The sequence below is a fragment of the Gallus gallus genome (assembly GCF_016699485.2).
Source record: "Gallus gallus isolate bGalGal1 chromosome 37 unlocalized genomic scaffold, bGalGal1.mat.broiler.GRCg7b 37_unloc3, whole genome shotgun sequence".
Classification (NCBI taxonomy): domain Eukaryota; kingdom Metazoa; phylum Chordata; class Aves; order Galliformes; family Phasianidae; genus Gallus; species Gallus gallus.
The window spans coordinates 16,187-35,797 of record NW_024095969.1 but is presented as its reverse complement, the minus strand read 5'-3'; the positions used below and the strand labels follow the sequence as shown (position 1 = coordinate 35,797).

At 57.3% G+C, this 19,611-nt stretch overlaps 2 protein-coding genes and 1 long non-coding RNA gene across 6 annotated transcripts; 1 reads left to right on the top strand and 2 right to left on the bottom strand.

Annotated features, from left to right (window-relative positions):
• The first annotated feature begins 1,210 nt into the window (after nt 1-1,210).
• Nucleotides 1,211-5,219, top strand: LOC121108768. Its single transcript, XR_005843423.2, has 4 exons — nt 1,211-2,584; nt 4,273-4,384; nt 4,482-4,588; nt 4,835-5,219. It is a non-coding gene; the product is annotated as an uncharacterized LOC121108768 (long non-coding RNA).
• LOC121108764 (atherin-like) lies at nt 3,582-6,789 on the bottom strand. 4 transcript variants are annotated; one of them, XM_040656901.2, is made up of 4 exons: nt 5,795-6,789; nt 4,985-5,116; nt 4,294-4,359; nt 3,582-3,998 (listed from the first exon to the last, which is right to left on the bottom strand). In XM_040656901.2, exons 1-4 carry the CDS (start codon nt 6,631-6,633, stop codon nt 3,926-3,928), a joined length of 1,110 nt encoding a protein of 369 aa, XP_040512835.1. In that variant the 5' UTR covers nt 6,634-6,789; the 3' UTR covers nt 3,582-3,925. The 4 variants fall into 4 exon arrangements, with proteins under 4 accessions (XP_040512835.1, XP_040512833.1, XP_040512834.1 ...); XM_040656899.2 differs by having other exon boundaries at nt 3,582-4,359; XM_040656900.2 differs by having other exon boundaries at nt 3,582-4,359; nt 4,985-5,076; nt 5,863-6,789.
• A 196-nt stretch (nt 6,790-6,985) lies between these two features.
• LOC121108780 lies at nt 6,986-15,765 on the bottom strand. Its single transcript, XM_040656920.1, has 9 exons — nt 15,675-15,765; nt 15,434-15,519; nt 14,951-15,075; nt 14,318-14,429; nt 13,889-14,010; nt 10,400-10,543; nt 9,767-9,890; nt 9,188-9,272; nt 6,986-7,243 (listed from the first exon to the last, which is right to left on the bottom strand). Exons 1-9 carry the CDS (start codon nt 15,741-15,743, stop codon nt 6,986-6,988), a joined length of 1,125 nt encoding a protein of 374 aa, XP_040512854.1. The 5' UTR covers nt 15,744-15,765.
• Between the last annotated feature and the right edge of the window lie 3,846 nt (nt 15,766-19,611).

Below are 19,611 nucleotides of genomic sequence, written 5' to 3'. Positions count from 1 at the left end.
CCTGTAGCCTCGCTTGCTTTTGCATTTGCACTTCTCTTAGGCTCTTGGTTCTTCCCTGTATTCTCCCTGCTTTTCCGTCTGCATTCTCACTCTTTTCCTGTTTTTTCTCTTCTGCTTCTCTTCTGCTGTTCTATCCTCTGTGTATCCTCACTGCTCTTTCATCTCTATCCTTGCTCTTCGGCGTTTTTTTCCCCTGCTTCCTCTCCGTACTTCATCTGCCCTGCTTTTCTTCCCTGTAACGTGACGTCTCTTTTCTTCTGCATCTGCTCTCCTCCTCCTCTTTCTTCCCTGTATTCTCACTGCTCATTCTCGGGCAGCTGTGCTCCTCTTCTGTTCTTTCCTCCTTGTATCCTCACTCTTCTGATGGTTTCCATTGCATCTCACCACTGCACTTCCACCTGCATCTGCTTTTCTCTTCTGCTGTATGTTTCCCTGCTTCCTCACTCCTCTTTCTTCTGCATTGGCTCTACTCTTCTGCTCTTCTTTCTTCCCTCACTCTTTTTCCATCTGCCCACCTCTTAGGCTCTCCCTTCTTTTCTATCCTCCCTGCTCTTTCCTCTGCATTCTCACTCTTCTCCTGTTCTTATTCCCCTGCATCATCCTCACTCCTTTTCCCTCTGCATCAGCACTGCTCTTCTGTTGGATTTTGTTTCCTGTTGCCAGACTTGTCTTTATTCTGCATCTGCACTCCTCTTCTACTGCTCTTTCTTCTCTGTATCCTCACTCCTCTTTCTTCTGCCTCTGCACTCCTCTCTGCTTTTCTTTGTTCCCCGTATTCTCACTTGTCTTTCTTCTGACTGCTCTCCTCTTCTGCTCTTTGTTGTTCCCAAGTTCAGAAGAAAGCCGGAGAGGATTTCTGACCAAAGCACAGAGCAAGCGGCATGGAGGAATTGAATCGCCACGGCCCAAAGTGAAAGAAGAGGGATGGTCGTTTGATGGAGAGTGCTTTTGTTACGGCCTGCAGAGCCTTTGGTGCATCTTTTTATTCCTTCAGGATTTGTTATGTTTTGTAGCACTAAGCTTAGGCCGTCCTTCTGGGGGTGATGGGTGGAGCAGTGGCTGGATAAGGAAGTGGCTGGATGGTGGCACTCAGGGAGCTGCAGTCGGCGGCTCAGTGTCCAAGTGGAGCGCGGTGACGAGCGACGTTCCTCAGGGCTCAGTGCTGGGAGTGGTGACTGGGAGCGGTGCCCTTGAACATCTTGATAGGCGACAGGGAGAGTGGGATCGTGTGCACCCTCATCGTGTGTGCAGGCGATACTGAGCTGAGTGGTGCAGGTGAGGCGTTAGAGGGAAGGGATGCTATCCAGAGGGACGTGGAGAGCCTTAGAGGTGGGCCCATGCCACCGTGAGGAAGTTCAGCGAGGCCGAGAGCAAGGCCCTGCATTTGGGTTCGGGGTGATCTCAAGCACTGACGTGGGTTGGGTGGAGAATGGCTGGAGAGCGGCCCCGTGGAGAAGGATTTGGGAGTGTGGACTGCTGAGAGATTGAGCGCGAGCTGGCAAGGTGTGCTCGCTGCCCAGAAGGCCAAGCGTAGCCTGGGTTGCGTGAAGAGGAAGAAGCGTGGAAGTGGGAGAGTGTATGTTTAGACCAGGTGTTGGGAAGAAGTTCCTTACTGTGAGGCTGCCATGGCAGACGTTTTCTTTGGAATATACAAGTGGTGTTCCAGGTATCCTGTCAGGTCTTCAACAGTCACATCATCGACATAGGTGGGAGCCTCCTCAGAATAGGATGTGGGAGAAGTCCACGAGGCTGTTTCACAGAGGGGTCTGTTAAGCGTGGATAAGGAGAAACAAGCTGAGGTTTGGCTGTTGTGTGAGTCAGAGTGGAAGGATGAGGGCAGAGCGAGGCAGTTCTCCCGTGACAGAGCGCAGTGTCTCCTGGTGGCGGCAGAAATCCCCACCGTGCTCAGTGCTGTTCCCTGCCACCACGTCAGCCCACATCCCCTGCTGGGGACAGCGTGCTGCCAGCATATGCCGGGTCACCTGCTGTCCGTGGGGACCGGGTAACGGCACGGAGCAGTGTGAGGACTGCAGCCCCGCTTAGCAGTGTGCCCCGTGGATGTGGGGCTGCCCCATGGCTGTGGCCGCTGCAGTGAGGGCTCCTGCGTGGGGCTGCGGTGTGTGCCTGCCTGCCTGCCTGCCATCCCAGGGTGGGCCGGGAGAGGAGAGCAGCTGAGCTGGCATGGTGCCTGCGCCTGGGGAGCTATTTGGAGATGCGTTTGATGTCTCCGCCGCAAGGGTGATGGATGCTGGGGCGAACGTCGTGATGGCACAGCCAACGCTCTGTGCTGGGCTTTGAAGTCTCCCGAGCGGAGCATCCCAGCTCGCAGATTTGGGAAGACATGGACTACGGGGCAGGAGATGCTACTTGCCAAGGCGGCTACGTGAGGAGCAGCCTCAGAGCTCAACATCCCAGCTGCACCCTGCTCCAGGAGGACGCAGGAGTTCCCCGTCAGCTGTCCCTTCCTCCGCATCTCTGTCACTGTGTCCCCGGTGTGCAGACCCCGGTGAGATGCCGCCACGCACCGTGGGCTCCTGAAGCCATGGAGCAGCACAGACCCAAGGAGGAGGACGAGCAGGCTGAGGTGATGCTGCCCGTTGCTTGCAGTGGGTGCTGCAGCTTGCCTGGAGGAAGCCCCCACAATAACTCAGGCTATGTCCTTCTCTTGGGGCTGCGCTCTGGCTTTTCTGGGCAAGTCTTGAGCAGGAGAAAGGCTTTGCTTTGGGCAGGATTTCAGGCACTTGCTGTGCTCCGGGGAGTGTTGGCAGTAAGGAGAGTTCTATGGGGCATTTTGTCCCCCTTTTCCCTGCTGGAGCCCCACATTGCGCCACTTCACACTTCAAAGTTCTGGGGGAATTATTCATTAATTATTTAATAGCTGACCAATGACTATTTTTTCCTTGTAAAGCCAGGTTTCATCTGTAAGATTGTCCCTCGGAGGGGAGGAGGATGCTGGGAGCAGAGCCCACCGAGGGGCTCCCGTATCTCCCTGCGGCCCCCCAATCCCTTCCAGCAGCAGGACCTTGGAGCGGGGTGGCAGGGGCTGAGGGCTCCTGGGGTGCCCCAAGGAGGGCTCCTGGGGCTGTCAGCAGCACAAGAATGAGATCATCCCCGTGGCAGCCCCAGGAACATGGGCGGGTGGGATCGGCGCGGTGGCCCTGCTGCATCGGGCGCCTGCGGGTCCTTTGTGCGCAGAGCAGACGGGGACATCCCTGCTCGCTGTGGGGCTCCACGGGGCCTCATGTTGGGATGACTGTGTGCCCCCCAGGACCCCCTGGCAGCTCACAGCCCACCTACAGGAGACCTGGGGGGAACTTGTTACAAGGGCAGGTAGCGACTGGACGAGGGGAAACGGCTTTGAAGTGGGAGAGTGTAGGTTGAGAGCAGCGACTGGGAAGAGATTCCTGGACAGGTTCCCCAGCGAGTTTGTGACTGTCCCCTCCCTGGAGGCCTTCAAGGCCAGGCTGGATGGGGCTGTGAGCAGCCTGGTCTCGAGGGAGGTGTCCCTACCTGCAGCAGGGGGTTGGAACGAGGTGATCTTAGAGGCCCCTTCCGAAACAAACCATTCTGCCAATCTATGAGACGATATACAGTTTTTATTCGAGTTACAAAAATAAACTGTATTACTATGTGACTGAGTATGGCTTTCAGTTAAGTATACATCATTTCAGCCACAGGAGTCTATGCAACTATGTACAGTTTTTCTCTTAATTACAAAACTAAACTGTACCGTGTAATAAAACATTTGATGAAACAGAACATTACAAATATGGCACAAACGAGCCATTTAAATTTCTGATAGCGCTTAGAACTGTGACTGTTTTTGATGTTTGGTTATGAATACATCATTTCTGCCATGGCAGACATTTTCTTTGGTATATGCAGATGGTGTTCCAGGTACCCTGCCAGGTCTTCCACAGTCACGTCACTGACATAAGCGTGAGCCTCCACAGAATCGGGATGCGGGAGGGCTGCACAGGGCTGTTTCACAGATGGATCTGTGAAGCGTGGATAAGGAAAGGAAAAGTGAGGTTTGGCTGTTGTGTGAGTCAGAGTGAGACGATGAGGGCAGAGCGAGGCAGTTCTCCCGTGACTTCCCCACAGGCCCCGCAGCGGTGGTTCAGCAGAGGTTCAGCTGTGGCTCTTCTGCCATGGCTGGCCTCAAAGTGAGGACTGTGTCTGTCCTCTGTGCCGTGTTCTGCTGTAGCACAAACACTGGAACGGACGTGAGTCTTTGGTGTGTGTGACCGGGTTTTGTGTTTTGTGCCGCAGTGCGTAAACGTGGGAGGATACAGGACAGGAGACCCGGAACGTCCGTGCCGTGAGAGACCGGCCGGTCCTCCTGCAGTCCTCTCACACCTGCAGGGTCAGAACAGGTGAACAGGTAGGTAAATACGGGACCTGTGCCGTTGCTCACGCAGCTCTGTGGCGTGGCTCATGGCACCTAACGTGGGTGTTGCTCTTTTCTTTTTGCTTCCAAGACTGAGACGGCTGTTGGTGTGCAGTCCCTGACAGGAGCAGCGGAAGAGCCTTAAGGAAGCGGGGCTCTCCCAGAAGAGAGAGGCACGCAAACACTGCTGCTGTAAAGGTACTTCCCCGCAGTTCTTCCGTGTTTAAGGGACTGGGCTTTACTGGAGGTGCTTTGTCTTGGCCACTGCCACTCCAAACCGAGCTGCAGTGCAGAAGCTGGCTATCAGAGCTACTGGCAGCATCGCACTGAATATCCAGGTAGTTCACAGCAGCAATGAAGGGGGGAGGAGGAGGTAAAGGAGAGAGGGCCGCGTTACAGCGGTGCCTCAGCGCACGGCGTCAGCATCCCGATTCGGCCCCGCAGCTTCAGGTGATGGGCTGCGACAATTGCGTGTGCAGCCCTGAGCTCCTCTGCACTCAGCGGTGAGAAACGGGACCCGCCAGAGATCTGTCAGAGCGCTCCGTCTCTGCTGAGCGCGGTACCGACAGCCGCGCACCGCTCCGCGCCACTCACCGCGCCGCGTCCACCCGCAGCTCCTGGAGGGCCGTCCGCAGGCTGCGCTCCTCCTCGTCCTCGTCGTCGTCGTCCTCGTCCTCGTCGTCGTCCTGCTGCTGCTGCTGCTGCTCCTCCTCGTCCTCGTGCCGCCTGTTTGCAAGCCAAGGACACGTGAAAGGAACGTCAGCGGGACTGAGGCGGAGCTGCACCCAGCCTGTGGTGGGCGACCCAATAAAAGCCAACTGTTTCGTAAGCGTGATTCCTCGCTCCTCTCTCAGCGGGTATTTTTTCGCCAAAGAGGTGTTGCTGAGCAGCAGGATCCGTTCCTGAGGCAGCACGAACGAGCGGTGCCAAAGCTCGCCACTGCGCCCGGGAGTGCCCCGTAGCAGCACGGCAGGCTGCATGAGCTCGGGAGCCCCTGAGGCGGAGAACAGCAACGCTCGGGGCCTGCAGGCACGGCAGGGCAGCGCGGGAAGGAGCCGCTCGGTGCCCCGCGGGGTGACCGCACCGCAGCAGTGCGCGGAGCCGCCGCTTTGGGCAGATCGCCCCGCGGCTTCGTGCTGCCGCTGCGGAGGTTGGCCGGGAGACGGCACGAAAGGAGCGCCGAAGCGCTGCGCTGCGCTGCGCTGCCGCGTCTGCCCGGCACCGGCACCGGCACCGGCACCGGCACCGGCACTGAAGGGACGGCCCTTCGGAAGCGCTGCTCAGAGCAGGGCGCCTTTCCGCCCAACGCCGTTAAAGGCTCCCAAGAAGGGGAAACGAGGAAAGGCTCCCAAGAAGGGGACGCGAGCGCGTACCGACAGCCGCGCACCGCTCCGCGCCACTCACCGCGCCGCGTCCAGCCGCAGCTTCTTGAGGGCCGTCCGCAGGCTCCGCTCGTCCTCGTCCTCGTCGTCGTCGTCGTCGTCCCGGTCCTCGTCGTGCCGCCGCTCGTCCTCCGCTGCCGGCTCCACGGGCGGACGGTCAGCGCGGTGCCAGGCGCTCCCGGCTGCAACGCACCGAGCGGGGCCGGCCGTTAGCGGCGATCGCACGGCCCGCACACGGGCGGCGCGGGGCCCGGGGCTCGCCGTCCCCGCACGGCCGTCCCCGCACGGCCCCGAGCTGCCCGAGCTGCCCGAGGCGCGGGGAGGAGCCGCCCGCAGCCAATGGCCGCCGCGCAGCCTCGCTCCGGCCCGGGGGGCGCCGAGCACAGCGGGAAGCGGTGCGAGCGCCGCTCGGGAGGAGCGCGCATGCGTGGGGCCGGGCCGGGGCCGCTTCCGGCTGAGGGCCTGCATCCGGGCGGCGCCGGGCTGCGGTGAGGCGGAGAGCGGCGTGCGGTGAGCGCGGTGAGGCGGAGAGCCGTGAGCGTCCGTTGGGCTCCGTCCGCGTCGGCGTCGGCGTCGGCGTTGCCGTTGGCGTTGCCGTTGGCGTTGCCGGGCGCTGCGGGCGCTGCGGGTTCGGGCCGGGGCGCGCGGGGGTCCGCGAGGGGTCCGCGAGGGGTCGGGCGGGACGGCGCTGTGCCTCGAGGCGCGGCCTGGTGCTGGGGCCGCTGCGGGGCGGCCGGGCCGGGCCGGGCCGGGCCGTTCTGTTCTGTTCTTTGCTGTTCCTTGCTGTGCTGAGCTGTGCCGGACGGGGCCGTGAGGCCGCGGCTGCCGTTGTGGCCCCGCCATGGCGCTGCGCTGCGGCATTCCCTGTGTGTGTGTGAGCTGCGCGTCGTTTGGCGGTGTCGCTGTGTGTGTGGGGAAAGGCGGTCCGTACCGCAGAGGTCGCGGAGTGCTTTGGCGGCTGCGGCGCGGTTTGCGATCCGTTCGCGCTGCCGTTGCGGTCGTGAAGCGAAGGAGAGGGTCCGGGTGGGGATCGGGAAAGGGTTGTTGTCTGCGGGGCGGTGGGCGTGGGCCAAAGTGCCCAGGGCAGCGGTGACAGCCCTGAGCTGCCGGAGCCGAAGAGGCGTCGGGACAAGGATGTCAGCGTCGGGTCTGACTGCGGGTGTTGGTGTGCGGAGCCTGGAGTTGCGCGGGATGGTGCCGAGAGTGCTCTTGGCTACTGGGATACAGTGCGGCCGTGGGGTTTTGCTGTCGGGGGGTGACTGGGAGGCTTTTCCGTGGGTGCCAGGAGTTCCTTACGGCAGGGCTCGGCAGGAAATGCGGGGTTGGAGCACGGGGAGCCTTTGAGGGCCAGGCTGGACCAGGCCCTGGACAGCCTGCTGGAGCTGCGGTGTCCCTCTTTGTTGCGGGGCTGTTGGACGAGATGGCCTTTAAAGGCCCCCTCCAGCTCTATGGCTGTTACGATTGCGGTTACCTGCTGAGAAACAGAAGTGCTGAAGAGGGAGCTCGTTAGATCAGGAAAGGCTCCGAGCGCCCAGCCTCGCTCTCTGGCCCTCCCCCTGCACCCAGGCAGAGCAGTCTGTTCCCAATGGAGGCAGCCGCAAATGAGCCGGGCAGCGCTGGAGGACAGGAGACGCAGCCCCTGTGCAAAGCACTGAACGCCTTCTCGTTCTCCTCCGTAGGGCAGGTGAGGAAGACGGAGCTTTAGCCGGGAAGCCTTTTCAAAGCCCCTTGCCACAGTAACAATGAGCTCTCCAAGCACCGCACAAGTTCAGAAGAAAGCCGGAGAGGATTTCTGACCAAAGCCAAGATGATCTCATCACCCTGTATGTGCATCACCCCATGGCTGTACGTGACCCACAGCCCTGGGTGAACCACACCCCCACAAGACCCTGTGACTCCCTGACCCTTCCTGCCCCCAACATGCTGCGACCCGATGCCATGTGGCCCCAGAACTCTGGGATCCCTGCCCCCACCTCAACCCAACCAACCCAACTCAACCAACCCAACGGGAGCAGAAGGAACTCACTGAGGAGAGTGAAGTAACGCCACAGCAATCAGGAAGGAGCTTTGCTGTTGCACAGAGAGCTGTGCCTGATGGAACATCAGGGATGAGAGCGTTTCTTGCACACCCCACACGCACGTGGGGGGATGTGCTAGGACGTGGGGAAGCCGTACGGGGTGGTGGGGCAGTTAAAGGACGCCTATGGGAGGGGTACAGGGGCACTTTGGGGCAGCTATGGGGCAGAGCCACACCTAGGAGCTGCCTTGACCCAACACACAGCTTGTGGTGGAACTGCTGCTGGCCATGGGACCGTGGGCAGTGATGGCGCTGCTCTAGGATGGCTCTGGGGCTGCTATGGTTCATACTCATGGAATCTCTTCCTTAGCCCTCCACTAACCCCTGCACCCCCATCTTACCCGCCAAGATGTGGGCTAGATGACGGTCAGGGGCAGATGTAGAGTGCTCTTCTACAGCGGCCCCAGAGCCACCCTAGAGTACTTCCTGACCTAGCCAGTAACAGACCCATCACTGCCCTCAGCTTCATATGGGCTTACGGTGCTCACACGGTTATGGGTCATGTGGAGCCTTGGGCTCACGCCGAGTTATATGGCGTTCTGGGCTCACGTGGGGTTATGGATCAGGGCTCCACCTTTGGGCCACAGGGAACCCCAATCCCCTCTGAGGAAGAAATCAACCAGTGCACGCCAACACCACCGCACATCCTCCATTCTCACCCCAAACCGCTCCCCACGTGCCCCCACAACCCCTACGTTCCTGGACCCACAGTGCCCCTCACATCCCTTTCACCCACAGCTGTGCCCTGCACCTGCTCCAGCCCCACATTCCTCTCCTGCAGCAGCCACCCCTGCCCCAGCACCCTATGGCTGTACGAGAGCTTGATGGGGATGGGGCTGAGGAGGGCCCTCAGGTGCACTATGGAGTTCCTGGGATGGTGACAGGGGTCCTGTCAGGGACTGTGGGAATCGGTGAGATTCCGGGGTTGGGGTCTTGGAGGTGGGAAAGGAGGTCAGAAGGAGGAAATAGAGGAAACACGGGGGTTCTGCAGGAGGCCAGTGGGGGACATGGGGAGATGCTGGGGACTGTGGGGCTCCGTGTGCGTATGGGCCATCTACGGGAGAGGCGTACCGGGTCTGAGGAGGTCCTAGAGGGTGTATGGGGCTCTGTGGGGGGCTACAGGGCGTCTCTAGGAGTCTTGCTGGGGAAACACTGGGGTGGATATTGGGGCTTTGAGAGAATGATGGGTGGGCTGTCATGGGAAAGCAAAGAGCAACCTTGGGGAAAGCAAGGGACAACCAGGAGGATAGAAGGGAATCCTACAGGAATGCAAGAAGAATTCAGGCTGAGGCAAGGGGACAGCTAGGGGAAGAACAGGGGGACGTCCCAGCAACTGACTTCTTCTTTCACAGCCACATCTTCTACTTCCAAACTCAGCTGCAAAGCTGCCAGACGAGCTGCAGTACCGCTGCCCAGCTCCTGCCTGGGTCAGAAAGAGCTGCACGTTAACGGGGTGCAATTGACATTCAAAAGCCAACTCCATCACGGCAGTCACACAACCATCCCCTTCAGTATCTCTTACAGGCAGACGGCCATGCCCTTGCACAGGAACCGTTCCTACGGAGTGAGGGAAGTCCTTCACTGCCTTAGGACGTGAGTAATAGGGGAAGGGCCCCAAACCATTCAGAACATGCTTCAGAACATGCTATCAAGCCACCGACTTTGGCAGCTAAACACACCTTCTCCGTCAAGAATTAGCAAGACCAATTAATGCACCCTGCTGCTGGAGAGGGCTGTGCTGCATCTCCTGGTGCCACCCTTGGGCTGTCATCGTGCTCCCCACCCACAGCGCACTTTGAAGCGCCGCAGCCTTGCAAGAAAGAACAGAGAGCAAGGAGCTCTGCCGGGCATTTCCAGTGACAACACAGAGATGAGCCGTACAGCCCTTGCTCTCAGCACACACACCTGTTCACTTACCAGCCGATCATTCCTGCACAGTGCTGCTCAAAGCCCTCCTCCACCTCTCCCTTCACAACGCCATACGCAGCCTTTCCCCAGCGACGAGCTCTGGGCTCTTTCATGCCTGGGCCATCATCGGGGCCTGCAGAACAAACCTGGCACTTCAGAGGTTTCATTAGACAAGCGCTCTGCTCTGTCCAGCAAAATTCACCATCTTAATTCAGCACTTTCAGTGAGCGACCTCTGGAAATGTGTGTGACACATCAGGAGATGCTGAACCAAAACCTCCTGTAACCCCCCACAGTCCCACAGCCCCCAAGAGCCACCCCTACAGCCCCCCACGGCCCCACATTACCCTACAGCCCCCTCAGCTCCCACATCCCCACCACATCTCCCCCACTGCCCCTACACCCACAGACCACCTCAGCCCTGGGGGGCACCGGGAGCAGCGCTGGAGGCTCGGGGGGGCCCGGCCCGGATGCGGGCAGCAGCGCTGCGGCGGTGGGGGCCCCGAGTCCTTCAGCCGTCCCAAATCCCCGCATCCCACGGCCAAGAGGAGGGGAGGGGAGCGGAGGGGAGCGGAGGGGACGGCGCGGGGATTCGGGCCGCGCTCGGTTCCTCTCCCCGGCATGGAGCCGTTCTCCCGCACACCTCCGGCGCCGCTGTCCTCAGCACCGCTCCCGTCCTGCCGCGCTTCCGTCTCGGTGCTGCCCGCATCCGGGGAGATGCCACCGGGGGCGGGAAGGAGCTGCCGCTGACCATTGAGGGGCCAGCGAGGTCGAGACGGAGCTGCCGCTGACCAATGAGATGCCGGAGAGAACAGGATGGATTTGCCACTGACCAATCAGAGGCCAGAGAGGGCGGGATGGAAATGCCGCTGACCAATCAGAGGCCGGCAGGGGCCGGCGCCGAGCTGGGAGCGCAGCGGACTCCCGGAAAGCAGCGGCAGCGGCGGGAAGGGGCTCCAAGGAGCAAAGAATGGCGGCGAGGCGCTGCCGGGAGCAGCAGAAGGCAGCGAGGAGAAGCCGTGAAGCTGCACAGCTGGATTGCAGGGTGCCCTGGAGGAGGTGACCCCCACTTGACATCGGTTGGGTATTTTAAAGCAGCTGAGATTAAGGAGACATGACAAAGTTGTGCAAATGTTCCTGGACGTTCCTAGTTCTTGAATTGCCTAAAGGAACACAAGCAATGCAGAGAAAGAAAGAACGAAAGAAAAAGAACAACAACACCTGTATGTCCTGCACAGAACCCAGCTTTAATAGAGACGAAAATTATTGACCTTCCTTTTTCTTCTTCTCTCAGTGACGGAATTTGCTCTCACCTTCTCTCTCTGCTCTCCTGCTCTCTGCACACGCCTCCCCACTTCTTACATCTTCAGTTCTTCTGTTGAACTCCCATCTTCTTCATCTCTCTCTCTTTTTTTTTTTTTTTTTTTTTTTTTTTTTTTACCTTTGGAAACGTTTCCTTGATGCGCCTTCCCTCCCTTCTCCTATCTTTTCTAACCTCTCCTGTCTGCTGTCTTCCTCTCCTCTACTAGATTTTTTTTCCCATACTCTTCTCTCCCCTTTCTCTGTTTTTTTCCCCTCCTTATTCACTCCTCATCTGTGGAGAGATTTATTGATGACTGGCTGACTGAGAAAAGCCATGCAGACACTGTGCAGCTGGTTAAGCAAGCTTGTTACGCGCAAGGTCATGTATGAGAACAAGGAACAGGAGAACAGGATGCCAATGGAGAAAGCCGGCAACAGTGTTTTGAGAAGTCTGTAAGGGAGTGTTTGCTGAGAGCACAAAGATAGGCGTAGTTGACACTGACTAGCGAGCCAATCCTGAGCTCCACTTTAGCAATAGGTATGAGCCTATTATCCACACTATAAATGTACACGCAGCTGAAACAATATACGAGATTTGCTGATCATCTACTATGGTCGTCGCATTTCTCCCGCTGATTTCCTACACTCATCGTTCTGCGTCTAAACTCCTCTGTTGCTCTTCTTATTCTGTCTCCTCAATGCTCTTTATTCTGCATCTGCACTCCTCTTCTACTGCTCTTTCTTCTCTGTATCCTCTCTCCTCTTTCTTCTGCCTCTGCACTCCTCTCTGCTTTGCTTTGTCCCCCGTATTCTCACTTGTCTTTCTTCTGACTGCTCTCCTCTTCTGCTCCTTGTTGTTCCCTGTGTCATCTCTCATCTTCTGCATCTGCACCCTTCTGCTGTTCTTTTTCCCGTATCTTCTCTCCTCCTTCTTCTTACCGCACTCCTCTTCTCTTCTGATCTTTCTTCCTTGTGCGCTCACACCTCTTCTTCATATACACTCCTCTTCTGCTCTTCCTTTCTTCTTCACCTGCTCTCTGGCACTGTTCTTCTTTTCATAGCACTGTCCGCTCTTCTCTACTGCTCTGTTCTTTCTCTGCTCTTCCTCTCTTCTCTCTTGCCTCTTTCCTCTCTTTCCACCTCCTGTACTTTTGCTCTACTTTTCATACTTCTCCTCTTCAGCTCCTCTCCACTTCTGCTGTTCTGTCTTACCTGCACCCACTCATCCCTTCTTCAGCTCTTCTCCCTGCCCGCTTGTTTTTCTTACCTTCATCCTCTCTTTTTCTCCTCCTCCTCTTCTGCTCTTCTTTCTTACCTGTGCCTGTTCTTCAAGAGCTTTTGCTCTTGTCCTTCTCAGCGTCTGCCTTACCTTTATTCTCTCTTCTTCTCAAGACGGGGAGTTCTTGGAGTGGGTCCAGAGGAGGGCCACTAAGATGGTCAGAGGGCTGGAGCACCTCTCGTATGAGGAAAGGTGAAGGGAACTGGGATCGTTTAGCTTGGAGAAGAGAAGGCTCCTTAAAGGGAGCATCTAAGCAGGAGGGAGAATGGCTGTTTCCGAGGGTGGGTTGTAATAGGAGATGCAGGAGTGGTCTTCAAGGGAGACAGGGGAGGTTTAAGTTGGATCTGAGAATGAAGTTTTTCCCCGAGAGGCTGGTGAGGCACTGGAACAGGTTGCCCAAGGAGATTGTGGATGCCGCATCCCTGGAGGCATTCAAGGCCAGGCTGGATGTGGCACGGGGCATTTTGGTCTAGTGGCTGGCAATACTGCACATAGCAGGGAGGGGGGTGGGAGGTGAAACTTGATGGTCACTGTGGTCCTTTTCAACGCACGCCATTGTATGATTCAGTGATTCTGTGATTCTTTATAGGACGCAATCTTCCACTTGGAAAGGGCCTCCCAAGGATCCCTGGTATCCTGTGAGAGCTCTGAGCTGCCGCACCAATTTGAAGCTGACTTCATTTTTGGTCTTCCCCTTCAGCAGAAAAGCTCAGACAGCCGAGCCAAGCGAGATGCTGGATTTCCTTTGGCATCAAGGAAAGCATCGTGAGATGTTCTGATGCCCTCTCACAATTCTTTCTCCCTCCGCCAGCACCAGAGCTGGCGTCCAAAGACGCAATGACACTGCCACAGGCATTGTGGAGATTTGTATGGGATAGGCCCATGGTAAGGCTTTATTGACAGAGGGAGGGACAATGAAGATTGGATGTCAGGGAGAAGGTCTTTCCAGAGACGGGGGTGAGATGCTGGAAGCGGATGCCCAGAGAGCTTGTGGACGCCGCGTCCAGTGGCAGTGTTGAAGGCCAGGTTGGATTGGGCACTCGGCAGCCTAGTCTAGGATTAGATATGATGCAGATGGGATTCAAGCATCTGTTTTGCAGCCAGCTCGAGTGGAGCTCTTGGAGCTCATGGGCGCCCCATGCCCGCATCAGCGTGGGTAGGGTGTGCCCTTCCTGCGCGGTGGGGCTTTGGTGTCCGGGGGCTGACGCTGAGGAGACTGTGTTTCTTCGTTTATCGGTGGCAGAAATCCAGCTCTGTCAGCAGAGGACTCCTGCTGGCTGGCTGGCCTCAGCCTGAGATGTTGATGCTGCCATCTCCTCAGGTTCTTTCTGCCTGCTCTTCTTAGCCCTGCGCCTGAGAAGTCTGACTGAGTCGCATGCCAGAAGTGGAAGCCGGGATGGAGTGCCTTGCGATGCCTGCGACGGGCTGGACTGAGCCCTTGAGGAAGGTCTGGAATCGTTGCTGAAAGATTCGTTGGCTTTGGGCAACTTCAGCACCGCAGCCACACGATGGGCTTTTTCCGCTTCCCTGTTCTTCCTCACGGAAGCTCACGTGTTTGGTTCCCTGGGGCTTGGCCCAGGTCTTCTTGGCTGTCTGTTTCTGCCTGGCCCTGCAGCTGGCAGGTCAGCGGCTGCTTTTGGTCTTCAGGCACTCCAGGGATGGCTGGCAGCAGACTGAAAGGACAGAGCAGGAGGGGTCCGCCTGAGTGGATGATGGCTTTGGGGCCGCATCCTGCAAGCCGGAGCCAGGACCCTTGGCTGCAACGCAGCCTTCCCCACAGACAGCTCACCGGCTGCCCTGTGGCTCTCCCCCGTGGGATCCAGAGAGGGGCCAGCCCTGTGAGCTGGGGGGCTCCTGGCGTCCCCATCCCAGCACTATTGGGCAGCCAGAAACAGGGACCCTTTGGGGCTAGGGAATGGGCTCTCGTTGGCTCAGTCAATCACCCCCGTGCACATGCCAAGCCAGAGCCTCCAGCCTCACCTGGACGTAGAGCTCTCCTTGCGCAGTAAGCTCCTTATCCTTCGGAGTTTTCCTCCATCTAGACTGTCCGAGCTCAAGCGTTTGATGAAGGTTGGCTTGCCAGCAAATCTCACTGGGATTGGGAAGGCAGAGGAGACTCACTGTCAACCCTTTGGCTCACTCACCAGGGGCGCTCAGGCCTGTTCCCAGAACATGCGTGAGGGCCTGCTCTGCTCCCCCCACTGCTGACATCTGTGCCGCCCGCGGACCCTCCCTGAAACCATCTCTGGCCCCACTTCTCCTCTCTGCCATCTTGGGACTCTCTTTTGGGAGTGCATTAGTGACGCTGGCTTTGGGAAAGCGGAGCTGGGTGGTGACGATGAGCTGACAGGGTGACTTTTGGGGACCATATCCTTTTGTTGGGGGAGGGCGGGGCCTAAGGTGCCGAGGTGCTCCTGCCATAGCCAGGGATGGGGGCACGTCACAGCCAGCGCCTTGGTTTTGGAGAGGCCAACAATTCCTCGTGGGAAGAGGCCGTGCTGAGCTGGCGTGAAGCTTTGACGTAAGTCAGAGCCCTTGGCTGATGTTCAGCAAGGGATTTCCCATCTCAAGTTGGTGGCTTGTGCCCTGGAAAGGCGCTGGATGCTGCTTTACCTTTCTTGCCCTGGGCGAGAGGTGGCAAAGCCTCCTCTTCCTTTGGTTTCCCCTCCGCAGGGATGCCTCCTGAGGACCTGCGGGATATCCCAGGTGGTGGTTTGGGTACAAACTCCATTTGAAACCTGTACGCGAGGAGACGACAGTGAGCGGTGGGACGCAGCGCTCCAGCCAATCCTTGTTGCTCTCTCTGATTGCCTGCTGACAGGCCCATTTTCATGCTGCATGATGGCCACTGCTTTCTAAAGGCTTCAGCAGGGCCAGGCTGAGAGCAACCTGATGTGGCGGTAGGTGTCCCTGTTCCCTGCAGGGGAGTGGGACTAGGTGCCCTTTCCAGGTTCCTTCCAGCTCAAATGATGCGATGATTCTATGCCATATCCTCGTGGGCAGGGCAGGGACACCCATGGTCACAAGGAACAAATGCTACGGCATGAGAGCTGAGCAGCTGCAGCAAGCAGCAGCTACAGCCCCCAACATACTCACTTGGGAAAGACGACGAGGCAGCCAGAGAGTGCCAGGGAGGCCACCGGTGCCGCTCGGGACACCACCATGTCCAGCAGCCAGGGGGCCTGCAGGGGAGGAACAGGGAGGATGTGGGATGTCCTTGTGACGGCTGAGGCACTGGGCGCACAAGGAGCCCAAGGCAGGGAGGGCTGATGGCACCGCAGCACTTGCACGGCGCGAGCAGCTGGCCAGGTGCTGGTGGTAGAAAGCTACAGCTCACCTTGAGAAGAGCTTTCCTGAACTTCTCTTTCCCTGACAGCTTGTCAAGGAAGTCGTAATAGAATTTCATGTGGAAGGTCAGTCCATCGATGTGGAGCTACTCCAATGTCCTTGAAGACAACGGCAACGTTCTCCCCATTCTTCAGGCAGCCAGAGAGCAGGGACACAGTGCTTTGGATGCAAGCCTGCGCTGTCTGCCAGGTCACAGAGGCAGCTGCGGCCACCTCGCTGCTCTTGAGTGGCTCCAGCTTCCTATGGGCTGAAAAATGGGAGGGACGGAGTTGATGATACGGTTGGTTTTCCGCAGTGCTTCCCTGGAACTTCTTCTTGTGGCCATCAGCCAGAACGGCCCCATGTTTGGCTGGGCTCCTCCGAGGGGGAGGTTTGCTTTGGAGAATGGAGGCAGTGGCCCTGTTGGCCCAGTGCGTGAAGCCAGCAAAGCTTTAATCCTCCCTCCTACCTGGCAGGGACTCCCTGCGGGGCTTGAGGTGGTGCACGGCTATGAGGTTTCCAGACAAGTGAAAGACGGGCCACCGCAGAGTCACGGTCCCGTCCTCAGTCCTGATGTCTCTGGAGATGGTGTCAAAGGATCCGAAGGTGGGAATCCAGACCCCCTACAAGTGGTAGAGAAAGGAAGGGTGGCAGGGTTATGGGCCAGGCTGGCTGGAGGAAGAGCCCATGTAGCGGTCCAAGGCAGGGACGGAGCTCAGGAGCCCTCTCCCGCTGTTCAGAGGCACGAGCCAGGGCATCGGGAATGGCTTTGGGAAGGGGCTGCACAGTCCTCTCCTTCCCCTCGCCCTCCCAAATGCAGCACAGCAGTCAGGGCAGAAGCAGCCTGATGGGATCCAGAGGCTTCCCGCGAGCGGGATCAGCCCTGAGACAGGACAGCGCCCAGCACAAGTGATCCTGCGGGTTTTGCAGGAAGCCCATGGCATGCCCAGTAGAGACGCGTGGGGTGAGTTTCCTGCTTTCTGTGGAGGGGAAGAGTGGGAGGAAGTCTTGGCTGAGGCGGACAGGGAGAGGAGGAACCCAGCAGCCAACCCACCTTCTGCACCAGGAGGTGCTCTTGTACGTAGGCGGCCACCGCATCCCAGACGGCAACTCGCTCTGGAGGGCAAAGGAAAAGCAGGTCACACTCTGCACCTGCCGCTTCCCGGCAGCCCTCCCGCTGCCAGCCGGGAGTGAGGTGGCAGATGGAAAGTGTCGTCTGTGTGCCAGGATTGGCTACAGCAGCACTCCTGTGGTGGCTGTGGAGCCGTGTACCTTCGGTGTCGGTGCAGGTGGGTCTGGAGGCACGCCTCGCTGCGGGGCCATCCTCGCAGAAGCTCATCCTGTTCCGCCTCGTGCCAGCGGGTTGCTCCTTGTTGGCGCCAGCCATGCCGGAGCTCATCCCTTCAGGTGCGTCTGCTCTCTACCAGATGCTCCTTCAGGATGCAGGCCCCACCAGCGTGCACCGCCTTCATACCCCTCCCGGGTGGCTGTGTCACAAACGTCGCCACGGCGACGCGGTGACAGCGTGGCCAGTGCTGGCCGCCGCCCATGATGACGCTGGCACCAGCAGCCTGCTGCCCGCCCCGGGTGGCAGTGCTGGCACCTCTCTGTTTCCTCTCTCTTCTCTTCTTTGCTCTCCATGCTATGTGACTCGTTTTTCTTTAGTAGCCGTTGCCTGAATTGATCTTCAAGTTGTTGACACAGAAACAACTCCTGTTCCAAAGGACTCTACGCGTAACGTTAAAGACCTGTTGCCAGAAGGTTTCTTAGTTTTGCCTGGCAGTTTTTTCCTTGATTCTTTGTTGGAACGCTCACTGAATTACCTGGCATTGATCCTCGACGTCATTGTGGTGACTGCGTCGCACCCGCAACCCTAGCGGGCAGGGAGTGCTTTGTTTGGGGGATCTGCACCTGCACTCCCCTTCTGCTGTCCTTTCTTCTCCTGTAGCCTCGCTTGCTTTTGCATTTGCACTTCTCTTAGGCTCTTGGTTCTTCCCTGTATTCTCCCTGCTTTTCCGTCTGCATTCTCACTCTTTTCCTGTTTTTTCTCTTCTGCTTCTCTTCTGCTGTTCTATCCTCTGTGTATCCTCACTGCTCTTTCATCTCTATCCGTGCTCTTCAGTGTTTTTTTCCCCTGCTTCCTCTCCGTACTTCGTCTGCCCTGCTTTTCTTCCCTGTAACGTGACGTCTCTTTTCTTCTGCATCTGCTCTCCTCCTCCTCTTTCTTCCCTGTATTCTCACTGCTCATTCTCGTGCAGCTGTGCTCCTCTTCTGCTGTTCTTTCCTCCTTGTATCCTCACTCTTCTGATGGTTTCCATTGCATCTCACCACTGCTCTTTCACCTGCATCTGCTTTTCTCTTCTGCTGTATGTTTCCCTGCTTCCTCACTCCTCTTTCTTCTGCATCGGCTCTACTCTTCTGCTCTTCTTTCTTCCCTCACTCCTTTTCCATCTGCCCACCTCTTAGGCTCTCCCTTCTTTTCTATCCTCCCTGCTCTTTCCTCTGCATTCTCACTCTTCTCCTGTTCTTATTCCCCTGCATCATCCTCACTCCTTTTCCCTCTGCATCAGCACTGCTCTTCTGTTGGATTTTGTTTCCTGTTGCCAGACTTGTCTTTATTCTGCATCTGCACTCCTCTTCCCCTGTTCTTTCTTCTCTGTATCCTCACTCCTCTTTCTGCTGCCTCTGCTCTCCTCTCTGCTTTTCTTTGTTCCCTGTATTCTCACTTGTCTTTCTTCTGACTGCTCTTGAAGAGAGAGAGCAGGACCCTGCAGTTTGAGAGAGAAGGGCCTCACAGCAAGAAAGGGGAAAGCAGCTTCACAAAGTAGAAACAAGGGGCAAATAGAGATAGTTTATGTAGAGAGTGGGTTCCAAGCACTTTCACAGACACTGGGTCTGGAATAGCAAGGAGGATGAAGGCCATAGAGATAAGGGCTGGAGAGCAGCTCGAAAAAACATTTGGCAGGGAGGTGATTAGTTGTCTACAGGGCAAGTTGAAACTGGTTTGGGGGATGCCCCCCCTTCAGGGTCAGAAGTTTGCAGCGAGGAAGACTACGAGCCTTTGTGAGGAAGACTGCAAGCCTTCATCATCACTGACCTACTACGCCCGCGCAAGGGGGGGAGGGACTGCATGCTAATAGGCTCTCGGGAATGTAATGAAGATGTATCTGAATTCCTGTCAACTACTGATTATGTATTAGTTTGACCTATAACTATAGCACCATTTCTCCTGACGGGGTGCAAGTTAGGTGGAACGATCCCCCTTGCACCAGGGTGTATGCGCGTCACCAATAAACACATAGCTGCTCCATATCCTTACTGGCTATAGGGTCTGATTTCCACATGTCAGTCTGTCACATAGGTCTGGGTAGGAACTTACTGGCATTGGCGGGGCCCTTTCTTGCCACTCCTCTGCTATTATCGATTAAATCTATCAAGAAATCATAACGGCTGTTCTCTGTAAAACCAACACGTAACCTTGTTCCTTCTGCAAGCAACCAAGCCCAACACACGCTGGTAGTGTTGGTAGCTTCTACACTGGTAGAAGGGAAGATAAATCCCTTCAACGTGCTGAACTGCTGTGTAGAATGAGCTCTGTTTTAATCTCGTTCCTCTACGATGCTCAGCTTTCCTAGCTTCTCCCCTGCCTAAGCACACACTTCTGTCCCTTGGCATTAACCATCACGCACAGCGGGATCAAATCTGAGCTCTGTCTCCTCCTGCTTCTTTCCAGAAGGATGAGACAAACAGCAGAAAACAACCAGCCTCCACAGCTAACTCGTTTGGGGTTGCTCCGGACGTTTGGATGTTCCCTTCCATGGCCCAGGCGAAGCTCGCTGAGCTGCTCCTCCTTTGTGCAGGGGAAGACCGGTGCAGGTGCAATGTGCTGGCTATGCACAGCATGCCTTTTCCTTGCTTTTCCTCTCCCCCTCTTCCACGAGCAAACA